This window comes from Mesocricetus auratus, unplaced genomic scaffold (genome assembly GCF_017639785.1).
Source record: "Mesocricetus auratus isolate SY011 unplaced genomic scaffold, BCM_Maur_2.0 Super-Scaffold_100008, whole genome shotgun sequence".
NCBI lineage: Eukaryota > Metazoa > Chordata > Mammalia > Rodentia > Cricetidae > Mesocricetus > Mesocricetus auratus.
Window position 1 is genome coordinate 60293475 of NW_024429192.1, and position 12593 is coordinate 60306067.

The 12593-nt window shown below is 49.6% G+C and overlaps 1 protein-coding gene across 7 annotated transcripts in view; it reads left to right on the forward strand.

Annotated features, from left to right (window-relative positions):
- Positions 1 to 12593, forward strand: part of Tmem44 (transmembrane protein 44) — a 34822-nt gene that overhangs the window by 5518 nt on the left and 16711 nt on the right. For 6 of the 7 annotated variants that reach the window (XM_040750982.1, XM_013114566.3, XM_005071579.4 and 3 more), the window contains 5 exons: positions 92 to 258; positions 417 to 503; positions 2744 to 2914; positions 4042 to 4185; positions 6178 to 6282. In XM_040750982.1, coding sequence (XP_040606916.1) covers positions 92 to 258; positions 417 to 503; positions 2744 to 2914; positions 4042 to 4185; positions 6178 to 6282 — 674 coding nt within the window. The remainder of the gene's footprint in view (positions 1 to 91; positions 259 to 416; positions 504 to 2743; positions 2915 to 4041; positions 4186 to 6177; positions 6283 to 12593) is intronic. The other variant, XM_013114567.3, reaches the window with a different exon arrangement.

Sequence of the window (12593 nt, forward strand, 5' to 3'; positions counted from 1 at the left end):
AGGCTAAAGTCTGCACCAGCTTCTCCCACACCAGACGTCTGGTGGATTCTATGATCCAGGAGCATCACGGGGGCTCTGGTGTTTCCCGCAGGTCGGGGCAGCAGGGAGAGGAGGAGAAGAGGGCATCTGAGAGCCAGTGTGTTTGCCCTGGCTCTGCCGCTGTGCCTGGGTCCAGGCTGGGCAATCTGGGCTGCTGTCCCCAAGACTTCCGCCCCAGTCCGAGGGCCACAGCGGAGGCTGCTGGGAAGCCTGCTGCAGGTAAGGTTGAGTATAGGAGTATGTGAGGATACGGGGGGGGAGGGGGTACAGGTCACTTTCCTCCTTGAGCATCTACTTGGTGCCCTGGGAGAGGGAGAGAGTTCTTGCACTGGAAGGAGGAGCCTTCTAAAAGCAGAGACATATTGGGTTTGTTGCAGGAAAACCCGGAAGTCTTCGGCTACCTGCTGGGTGGCATCGCTGCCTTTGGCTCCTGGGCATCCCGGATCCCTCCATTCTCCAACATCGTGAGACTTGGGTGGGGCTGGGGGTATGGGTCATGTGACCATTCTTGGGGCCTCAGGAGACCCTGGGGGTGTGATGTCCCTGTGTGGGGAGCTAGTATACAACAGCAGTGAGGCGTGTCTGTGTGTCTGTGTGTCTGTGTGTGTGTGTCTGAAGGGCCATGGCTGAACGGTGGAGACCTGAGACCTACAGGAGCCTTCCCAGAAGTCTGAGTTGCTTCTCCCTACTTCCTGTAGCCAAGGAAAACAGAGCAGAAAAGGGTCACAGGGGTGGGACAAATTAGAGTATCACAAGAACAAGAAAGGCACGGAAATCCACACTGTGCATTACCCAAGGTCTTATGGCAGATATTTCCAAATGTCTGACCCTGTTGAGGCCAAATGGGATTTGTCTTTGGGGGAACTCTTAATCCCATGGAAGACTCAGATGGTACCGTGAGAGATTTCCCTGATCCCTGGGAAAGAGTGTTTGCTTGGGAAGCTGGAGAGAAGGTCCCTGTGCTGTCAGTGAGTGAGGGTAGAAACTGTTACAGAACTCAGCTGCAGGTGGTCTTTCATGGTGGTTCACAAGACATGGAAAAGCCACCACACAGGACAGTGCCTGAGCGAGCTCTGGGACTGGTGTAGAAACAGCCCTGCCAGGTTTTCTCTGGAAGATTCTGCTGTAGTGCCCCTGCCTCGGTGGCAGGGTGAGCGCCAGCCCTGACACCTGAACGTGTGATGGACCTGCCTTTAGCCTGAAGACAGCCACTTTCCCAGGAGCGCCACAGTTTAGCAGCAGGTCCAGAAGAACAGGAGGCAGGTGACTGAGACTGCATGAAGAGCTGTGCTGCCTGGGTCTTGAAGTCCTGGAGTCCTTCTTCAGAAATGCCCAGGCTGGCTGCAGCAGCCTGTGGGGGAGTCTCCAGGAAGGCGGTGGGGCATCACATGTCAGGGAGACCTTCCAGGGAACAAGGGCAGTATCATGACTCCCTTTTCCAGTTCTCTGGGACCTGCAGCAGGGTAGTCAGGCTTGGGAACTCACAGACCATTAATGGCTCTGAGAATGTCATCACCCTCAGGCTGGGTGGGAGTCAGGGTCCAGGCCCAGGCACCCTCACACCCAGGCACTCCACAGGGTCAGGTCTCTGTCCTCACTGGCCGTCTGCAAGTGGCAACCAGAAGAGAGGCTGGGGATAAGCCCAACTGAGCTACAGGCATGTGTGGCATTCCTGGCTGTCTTTCATTTGTGCAGCACTGAGCTTTTAACCCAGTGCCTCATGTGCACTAGGTAATCACTCTACCCCTGAGCTACATCCCAGCCCATCTGAGCATTTTGGGGGGATTTAAAACAAAATGAGAGAAACATCAGCCAAAATACACTTTTCCCCTGAAATTTGTTCCATTCCTTAGCCAACACCTAAGTCTTTCTAAACACTGTCCCCTAATAAGCAAACTAGATTATACATATTTTATACTTGCATATATGTAAACTTAAATATATATTTTCAGATTAGTATGTAGTCTTGTGTATGCCTGTATAAATGTATATATAAAGAGACTTTTTGAATATTTTTTATTTATGGGTGTTACTATCAGGAGACAGCTTGCCGGAGTCACTTCTTTCTTCCTATGATGTGGGTTCCAGGGATCCAACCTAAGCTGTAGCAGCAGGTGTCTTTACCTGCTGAGCCACTGTCTCTAAAGTGGCTTATGCCCACGGAGACGCCTTACATAAATATCGAACATGTCCCTTTTCTGTGAGCCAATGTCTCCATTGTTCGTTCTCTCAAAATGTCCCCTTGGCTTCACAACTTCCAGAAGGTGCTCTCTTATTCCCTGACCTCCCAGGGGAAAAGCTGGGCAGCGGCTCTATTATAACTCACTTTCTCTCATTTTCCTTGGCATTCCCAAGTTCCCAGCTACTGACAGGAGTTGAGTGATGGAATGGGAGGGTGGCTGCTCTGCCCCCAGGAGTACTCTGAATGTGTAAATTCTTCTTGTCAGAGGGACGTGCCAGGTATGACAGGGCCTGAAAGAGAGCCAGTGCCCCATAGGGTGGAAGCAGTGGGAAAAGCTTCCCGGTGTTAAGATTAAGCCAGATTCTGAGGAATGCGTAGGAGTGTGCCGGGCAAAGGCAGCCATTTGAACAGTGGAGGCTGACAGAGCCCCCTTTGTGAGCAGCCAGTTGTAGAGGGCTTGATATGAGCGCTGGGGTCTCAGATCCAGTGTCCTCCTGCCCAGCCCCTCCTCTCTCTGCACAGTGCCGGGGGAAGTCATTCTCCTACATCCACCTGTGGACTCGGTTCCTGTCAGCTCTGGCTTGCCTCCTCTACGCCTCAGCCATTGTGGCCCATGACCGGCAACCTGAGTACCTCCTCCAGGCCACACCCTGGTTCCTGATTTCCCTGGGCAGAGCTGCGCTGGACCTCGCTGTATCCCCTCAGGCCCAGAGAGGCCGGAGAGGCTGGATTGCCTGCACACCATGGCCTTGTCCTACCTCCTGCTGGAGACAGCCACCACGGCCGTGATCTGCAGTTCAAGTCCTTTCCTAGTTCAAAGATGATCATCTTGCCCAGAGCCCCCCAAAATAGCAAGGGAAATGGCAAGGCTCTGAGCCTTGGGGTTAAAGGCCCAGCTCGGTCTGCTTTCTACCAGGCATCTCTGCATGGATCCTGCCCTCCCCGGGAAGGAGTCTGTTTCTCTTCTCCTGCCAGGCCTCTCTGAGAGGACTCCTGTCACACAGGCTCATTCTGCTCTATTCTGCTGGTGCAGAGATCAAAGGTGACAAATGCCTTCAGTGGAGCAACCACCCACAGACTCCTGGGGCCTCAGGGGTGCTGCCTGATGTGCTGTCTGTCACCTAGGTGACCTTGCATGAGCCTTTCAAGGGCAAGGGAGGCTGAGCTGGTGGCAGGAGGAGAGCCTCTGAAGGTGACCCTGCTGTGGTGGCAGTGGGAGAGTGTAAATTACCCAGAAGTCTAAAATCGAAGCAGGCCACTCTCAAGTCACCCCCCCAACCCCCTGCAACCCCAGAAGCTGCCCTCATCCCTTCTGATGACCCCTGACCTCCAGAATTCTTTAGCTTTATAGTGTTTTTCCTTTATGAGACAAGTTCTTCGTGTGTAGCTAAGGCTAGCCTTGAATCCAGATGCCCCTGCTTGTGTGCTGCAGTGGCAGGTGCGGCCACCACATCTTCCTCAGCCTTCCTTTTTTCCTGTGTCTCTGCATGTCCTCCCTGCTGAGGACCCCAGGCGCTGTCTGCAGGCCCACTTGGGCTTTGTTTTCATGTAGCCCACACGTGTTCTCCCCCACTACATGCGCTACCACTGTAAGGCGTGCCCAGGGAAAGACGTCTGTCTCACAAGCAGTTAGCGGGGAGCAGAAAGACAGAGCCAAATTGATCAGCCCTGGCTTCAAGATGTGCTCTGTCGGCCTGGGGCAGCACCATTCCGGGGAGGGACCAGGGCAGGCTGCTGGGGCAGCAGGGGTGTGAAGAGCACCACCTGCAGGCTGACATTCTCCACTTCCGCTCCCATCTACCTTAACTTCCATGTCTCAGATCATCTTTCTGTCCTGTGTGGCGAAGAGCAAGATGAGACGAGTCTTTGGATTTTCTCCCGAGGTCAGAGAGGCCTCCGACATGCAAGCCCTTTTGACCTGCGCAGAGAAAGATGACAGCCAGGAGGCCGGGACTGAAGACAAGGTCTCTCTGGGTGGAAAATGTCTGGTTTGCTGGCTGGGTGCACAGAGGTGGGAAGTACTGGGGACAGGGACTTCTTTCCATTCTCTCTCTCTCTCTCTCTCTCTCTCTCTCTCTCTCTCTCTCTCTCTCTCTCTCACAGAGATCCACCTGCCTCTGCCTCCCGGGTGCTGGGATTGAAGGCATGCGCCACCACTGCCCGACTCTAGGCTTGGTCTCTTAAAAAACGACTTTTTTTTAATGTCCAAAGCTTACATGATCCTGAGTGCAATTGAGATCCTCTATTTTCCCAGTTCCAAGAATTCTTTTAGGTTTTCTGTTGTTTTGCTTTCGTTTTGTGACTCAAGGCATTCTTGCAGCTGTGTCGTTGGATAGTCAAATAGACACTGTTGTTATTCAAATAATTTACTGACAGACATACACATTCACACGCTGTCTAGGTTAGTGCCTTAATTTTAAAACAGTGTGGGTTTTTCTACTCTTAGTTCATAAAATCGCTTCCCCACTTTCCCATGCGTCTTTGACGTCATCGCCACCTCCGGGCAATTCCAGAGTAAACTCATTCCCGTCTTTGCACGTCTGTGTGACACTGTTTCTGGAAAACTGTCCCAGATCACAAGGGCCCATTTGTATTTGAGGCCACTGCAGTTTAACTGTCCCTGCTGGGAGACTGGTCTTGCTGACTGCTCACCTGGGGAAGTGTTGTGATAATGTCCAGCATTTGCAGCGATAATGTGCCACTAGTGAGAGTCGATATGTCTGAGGTAAGTGTTTGCAGTGCTGGGGATGCAGCAGGGCCTTCTGCCCACTACACAAACGCCGTCTCTGCACCACACCCTCAGCCTCCTGGTCACTTTTTGCGTGATCCAGACTGGTGACATCTATGGACCGACTCCAACGGGGGCAATTTGTCCCCATCAAAAGACTGTCATGTCGCATCATTGTGGAAGCTCATAGGAAGTTTAAGCTAAGCAGCTCCGCTTTACACATTTTGGAAGTCTAAAACAGTGTCACCTGCTCCTGGGCTCCTCAGCACTTCAGGTCCTTCTTACAGAGCAGGACATGAAGGAGGACGGGAATCCCTTTACTGAAAAGACGGGAATAGGAAGAGAGGGGGTGAGTGAAAAAATAAGAAGTAAAACTGTTCCACAGAACATTCTAGGCTCAGCAATGTAGCATGAGCTGACAAAACCTGAAGGGACTGTGTATAACAAAGAGCGAGGTGGCTTGTTTAGCTCTGAGTTTGCAGGAAGGCCCTGGCAGGGAAGTTACTTCCTCACTCTAGCAACTGTAGTAAAGTTGTACCTCACCAGGGAGCTGGCAGTACAGAGGTCTGTGTGACTCCAAACAGACAAGGAGAAGCCCTTGGGTATCTGCCATGGTCCTTGTAGGTGTGTGCAACATTTTGACATTGTCACCCACTGTTGTCATCCACAAAGTTCATGCTTGAGAATCACACAAGTTACAAAACAAAAACAAAAACCCACACAAAAATAAATCTGAGTTTTAAGTGAGCTCATGATCTTGGGTTGGGTCATATTCATTCATAGTGATTGTGTGGCTGGCGAGCTGTAGATTGGACACACCTACTGATGGCAAAAGTTCTCAAAGTGAGGGCTCCGGACCAAATGTCCCTACTCTAAAGCCAAGGTGGCCTCGAGCAGGTTTTCCCCAAATCACATCAAGTCGGAACCACTGCTTTGACTCAGGCCCTACTCAGTGCCTGCCGTGATGGCTCCCAGACTCTGAGCACACAAAAATCTCTGGGGAGCCGCTTCTTCTGAGGCAGGATCTCACCAAGTATTGCTAGCTGGCCTAGAACCCACCATGTAGACCACTCACAGAGCTCCTTCTGCTTCTGCCTGAGTTCGGGATCAAAGGCATGCACCATCATGTTTGACTGAAGGATTCTTCTGAGAGAATGAGACCTTCCTTTTAGAACATGCCTCCTGGCTTTATAATTCTCCTTGTTACCTCTCTGCTTCCATTTCAAAGAACTCAGATTGGGTGCCTCTCACCAGCCTGCCACACTGCAAGCCCCTGGGGACAATGACAGCCATCAGCCGCTACATGGAGCTAACCATTGAGCCTGTACAGCAGGTGAGTGGTGCTGGGTCACAGCTGAGTATCCAGATGGTGAGAAGAGAGCAGCCCTGGAAGGCTTCCTGGAAGAGACGGTACTTTAGCTGCTGGGGGCCAGTTAGCGTTCTCCAGCATTACAGTGGAGGGGGGCCCACGGGAGGAAAAGTTCTTTTCCCTCTCTGCTGTCTTAGGCTCCATGGCTGAGGACTGGGAATCGAACTCATGAAAGAGAAAGAAACCTTTTAGTTACATCTACATGGGTGTTTACAAAAAAAAATGTGGTCCAAGGAAGTCTCCATAGGGTTGAGGCTTCATACCATCTCAGGCTGCGGGGGGGGGCGGGGGGCAGGGCTCGGGCTGTGGGGTCAGGAGGCAAGTTAGGAGAGGCAAAGGGAGGGAGTGTGGTTTCTTATGCAGTGGGTGTCTCGGGTGACGGCCAACAGCTGTGTCTGGGAGTAGCTCACCTGGCAGGGAGGGGAAAAGGTTTTCTTTACAAATGGGAATCACCGTGCAGAAAGGAAAGTGTATATAGTAGGTCTCTGTTTTTTTTCTCAGCACTTAGGGAAAAATTAATAATAATAACACACAGAATACATGGACATACACATGTGCAGCTGAGAATGGCCTTTAACTCTTAAGTCTAAGAATTACAGATATTAGGCACCATGTCTTGCTTCTTATGCTTTCTTTCCCAAGAGAAGGCATGACCCATCCAAATTCTTGAGACGGTTACATAATGTCTGAGCAAATAACAAGTGAAGTTACTACATCATAAAGCTAGTACTTCTTCTAGGAGAGACAACTGTATCAGTGTGTCTAACAACTAGAAAATATATTGAGAGTTCTTGAATTAAAGTACTACACAAGGGGCTGGTGAAACAGCTTAGCAGCGATGAACACTTGTGGCTCTTAAGCAGGTCTCTTTGAAGATTTTAGTTTGTATTTACTTAGATGCTTTTCGTTGTATTGTTTATCACAGATGGTTCCTTATTACCTAAAGATATTCTCAGCCTATACACTGTATATATGCTTATGTTGTAGGTATACAGTGTGTTCCCCACCCTATGATTTCTTAGTACTTCATGCATTGCTGAGACAAAACAAACAGCTTCAGGGAGATGGGGGTGATTTGGGCTCAAGTTCGAGGGTACAGTCCATCTTGGAGGGGAGCTTGAGGTGACTAGTCATGTGGCATCCTCAGGCAGGAAGCAGGGGACGATGGGTGCTTGTGTGCAGCTTCAGGACCCAGCCCCAGGATTAGTGCTGTCCACTCTTGGGGTAGACCTTCCCTCTAACCTGACCCGCTCTTCACATGCTTACCAAGAGCCTGGTCTCCTAGGTGACTCTTGGTCCTGTCAAGCTGACAGTCAGTATTATCCATCATACCACCCTCTGCTTCCTAGCTCTTTTCTTTCTGCCTCCTCCCCTCCCCCTCCCCCTCCCTCCCCCTCCCTCCCCCTCCCTCTTCCCTTTAGTTCACTTGGCTTTCTCGGACAGTGTCTTAGTTAGGGTTTCTATTGCTGTGAAGAGACACCATGACCCTGGTGGCTCTTTAGGAAGACATTTAATTATGTGGCTGACACTTCAGAGGTTTAGTCCATGGTTGGAAACGGCGGTGTGCAGGCAGGCATGGTGCTGGAAAAAGAACTGTGGGTCCTACATCTTGGTCCACAGGCAGCAAGAGGAGTCTCTGTCCTGCTGGCCAGAGTTGGTAAGACCTCAAAGCCCACCCCTGCAGTGACACACTTCCTCCAACAAGGCCACACCTTCTAATGGTGCCACTTCCTGGGCCAAGCATTCAAACACATGAGTGTCTGGGGGGTCGTTCCTATTTAAACCACCTCAGTCAGTTTTACTTCTATGTTCATGTCGTAGACACTTACATATTTGTGTCTGATATAAAATCAAGAAACCACACAGGAGAGAAAGCATGTAATAATTTATCTTCTGAGAGTGGTTTAATTCTCTCTCTCTTTTTAAAAGATTTTATTTATTATGCATAAGTATTCTGCCTGCACATAAACCTGCAGGCCAGAAGAGGGCACCAGGTCTCATTATAGATGGTTGTGAGCCACACCATGTGGTTGCTGGGACTTGAACTCAGGACCTCGGAAAGAATAGCCAGTGCTTGTAACCTCTGAGCCATTTCTCAAGCCCCTGGTTTAATTCTCTTAGTGTGATTATCTGGAGTCAACTCCGTTTTCATGCCAATGACCTGGCAGTGTTTTTCTTTAAGCCCATTCCATTATGTATGTAAGCTACACTGTCTTTATTTATTCTGTTGTTGGATACTGGGGTTAGTTCATAGCTTAGCTACTGCACGTATGGGAGGGGGTCTCTGTGACACATTGACTAGGAGAAATCCTTCCAGTTCATACCCAGGAGTGCTATCTGGGTCATGTGCAAGATCTGTTTTTAGTTTGGTGAGACTTCTCCATACTGACATCCCAATGGCTAGACTAGTTCATTGTAAGTGGAGCTCTTAGTTGGTCTAAATAATAAAAACCTGGAGTCAGCTATAGAGGGAAATGCTGAGAGATCAGAGAGAAGGAGCAAGCCGCTGCCACACCTTACCTCCTAGCTTCTCAGCAGATGAGAGAGTGAGTTCCTGTTTCTCCCTCCTTGTATCCTCTCTCCACCCAGCCATCTCATTTCCTGTCTGTCTGTACAGACCTCCAAACCTCTATGGTTAGCTAGTGGCAAGTTCCATTCTCTGACCTTCAGACAGGCTTTATTTGTACAAGCAAGATATCACTGCAGTTTATATTTCCACCAGTAAATGTGTAAGGTTCCCTATGGTGTGTCTTTGTTAGTATTTATTGTTTTCTTTTTCATTCTCTGTCACTATCTCTGCATCTCTGTGTCTTTCTGTCTCTGTCTCTCTCTGCATATCTCTCTGTCTCTCTCTCTTTGTCTCTGTCTCTGTTTCTCTCTCTCTCTCCACCCCCTCTGTGTGTGTGTGTGTGTGTAGGCCAGAAGAGGATGTTGGAGCTAGAATTACAGGCAGTAGTGAGCCATGAGATGTGGGGGCTTGGATCTGAGCGCAGGTCCTCTAGAAGGGCAGCATGTGCTCTTAGCCACTGAGTCCTCTCCCAGACCTGTTGTTTGTTTCCTTAATGACTGCCATTCTGACTGGGGTGAGATACAATTTCAATGTATTTTTTTAAATTAAGATTTCACTGATGGGTAGTGAAGTTGAACACTTTTTTGTATGTTTATTGATCAGTTATATTTCATCTTTTGTGAACTGTACATTTCATTAGAATATTGATTGAGTTGATTGGTTTCTTATTGTTTAGTTTTTTCAGTTCTATGTTTATTCTAGATGTTAATGTCAGATATATAGATTGTTAATATTATTATTATATAATCCAGAAAGTAATGTTAACGAGCAAAAATTTCTCTCCTCTTCCATAGACTGTCTCTTTATTTGTTTAACTATTTCCATTGCAGTTCAAAAGAGACTGGAATCCTGGTCAGAAAATTCATGCCTATGCCTGTATCTTAAAGTATTTTACCTACCTTTCCTTTAATAATTTCAGAGTTTTGGGTGTTACATTAAGGGTTTTGGTTCATTTGGAGTTGTTCTTCATCTTGTTGTTTCTTGTGTTTGGTTTTTGTTGTTGTGTTTTTATTCATTTTTTCCTCCTTAGCTTACTATGTAGCTCTAGCTGGCCTGAAACTTGCTACACAGACCAGACTGACCTTGCACTCACAGAGATCTTCCAAATCCTACATAAGGGGCTTTGAGCACCCTGAGTTTCACTATCCTTGGCAGCCTGGAAGGGGTCCCCACTCTGAGGGATGACTGTATTGTTAGGCAATTATGAGGTGGCAAAGAGTTTCTCCTGTTGCTGTTGGTTTTTACTTGTCTTTAATTTAAAATAATCTGCATACCAAAGAGACATGATTTGGTCCCTCCTAGAATGCCATGTGTGTAAAAGATGGAGAGGAGACAGGGGACCAGGTGTGATATTCAGCTGTCATCCTAAGGGTAGTAACAGCTGGGGAAGCTTTGGGTCTAAGCTCAAGAGCACCTGTGCATGTCTGAACTATCATTAGGCAGCAGATAGGCAGGGAGAAGTGACTAGAAGCAGGTGGTCAGCAATGGCTGCTGTAAGTCTCGGGAAGCTTTGGGCTAAGTCTGGAGTAGATGGAAATGCAGAGAGTTCTAGACAGAGTTGGGGAAGGGACTGCAGGGCTCTGGACTCTCTGGGTCTTCAAGAGGGAGAGAGCTGGGAAGGAGATGACAGAAAGTTCACCCCCCCCATCCCACTACTCTCAGATTCCTGGGACAGCTCACCAGCTGAGTCCTCGTCATTTCTGTCTGACATTCCCTTAGCCTCTGGTGCTGACTCTCTGGCCCCAACCCTGTTTGCTTGCCACCTTTATACTCACTGTTAGCTTGCCCTTAGAGCAGGATTGCCTCAATCCTCTTGGGGAGTGCTCCCTCCTCTTGGTGTGCTCTTGCAGACCCTAGTCCCACTACCTACTCCTAGCTCATGCTGACTCCCAGGATGCATCTGTCCCTCTCCTTACTTCCGTCCCAGATGCCCAGATGCCTGTTCACAGCGCCACATGGCATCAAAATTTTACTTCATCCACACAGAGCTCAGGCTTCCCCTGCCCAGATGGGCTCCTTCTGCATCAGGGAAAGTGGCATCCTCATCTGTGCAGTCGCTCAAGCCCCAGAGTCCCCTTTGTCTTCCCCCTCCTCCATCCCCTTCCTATCCAGTCCTTTTGTTGGTCCTGCAAATGCTTCTTTTAAAATAGCTAATGAAACCTGTAGTCCCATGCTGGAGAGGTGAGGCAGGGGATTGCTCCAAGTTCAGAGTCAACCTGGGCTACACAGTGAGTTCAACACCCAGGATATAATGAAACCCTTCAATGAACAAAACAAAATGATGCCTGGGCTTTGTATAAGCAACCCAGGCAGCACACAGACACTGTCTCAAAAAGCAGGGTGGGTGGGAGTTCTTAAAGCAGACAGCTATCCACTCGGCTGCCACTCCCGCCCCGTCCTGACGTCTACACCAGCAACCATGAGGGTTGTTTTGCTTAGCTTGGGGTTTTGTTGCTGTTGTTTTGGTTGTTGTTGTTTGTTTCTTTACGATAGACTCTGTAGGGTTAGCTGTCTTGAAACTCAGCTCCTACCTTGGACACTGTGGTTGTAGGTGTGTGCCAACATACCATGTGGAAAGCTCCTTTGCAATTATAGCTTACATCTTTAAATTTTATTTATTAGTTGCATGTATGTGTGCATGTATGTATATGCACCACATGTGTGCAGAAGCTCATGAGGTCAGAAGAGGGTGTCAGATCTCCTGGAGCTGGAGTTTTGGTGCCGTGGTAAGCCACCATGTGGGTGCTGGACTCTGAACCTGGGTCCCCTGTAGGAGCAACGAGTGCTCTTAACCACTGAGCCATCTCTCCTGTCCCCATAACTTACATCTTAGTCTGCCTTTGTTTAAAACACTTCTCTGGCTTTCTCTTTTGCACAGAATAAAATCTAAACTCCTTCCAGGGACTCCAGGCTTCCCAGGCTCTGGCCGGTCCTTCCCTGGCCGTGTCCCCACTCAGCACCTGCTCAGAGCTCCCTGCCTCTTCTAGCCTGCCCCCCCCGCCCCGCCCCGCTGTGCAGGCCTCTCTCTGCTCCTCTGCTTCTCTCTCAGACTGCAACCGGGGTGTCACCCCCAGGCCTCCCCAGCCCCCAGGGAGAAGTCACCCCACTCTCTGTCCTCTTCCTTGGCTCTCTTAACTCTAGAGGTTCTCAGCAAAGCCCTGCACGCTGATTTCCTTTCTGCACTGCCCTCTCTTGCCTGGCTTTCTCCTGGAGCCTAGAACTTGCAGGTTATGGGTCGTCAGTACAGGTGCTTTTCATCATTAGCTCAGCGGTGTGGCCCCTGCACCACCATGTGGTGGCCACCGGTGCTGGGAGGACACGGTGCCTGACAGCTAGGCTTGACCCTTTGCAGGGTTACTCGTTGGTGACTCCCTCTGCCCGTGATAAAGTTCAGAGAGAATCAAAGCAGGACTTTATAGTGAAGAACCCACTCAGCCATGAGCGCATTCTCCGACCAGAGGGAAAGAGGGGGAGGGAAAGAAGGAGAGACCCTCGGGAAGGACAAGTTTTAAATCACAGCATTTAGAAAAAAATGTCTGGACGTTTTCTGGGGTGGGGTCCGGGCTGTGACTCCCTTCTAGAGGGCTTGCTTAGCATGATCTGTGAGGCCCCGGGTCCCACGGCCAGCACCACAGAAAAGAATTGTGTTCCCCTTCAGCCGCCTCATGCCTCAGTGTCCTATGGTCAATACTAGGGAACTGCCCTC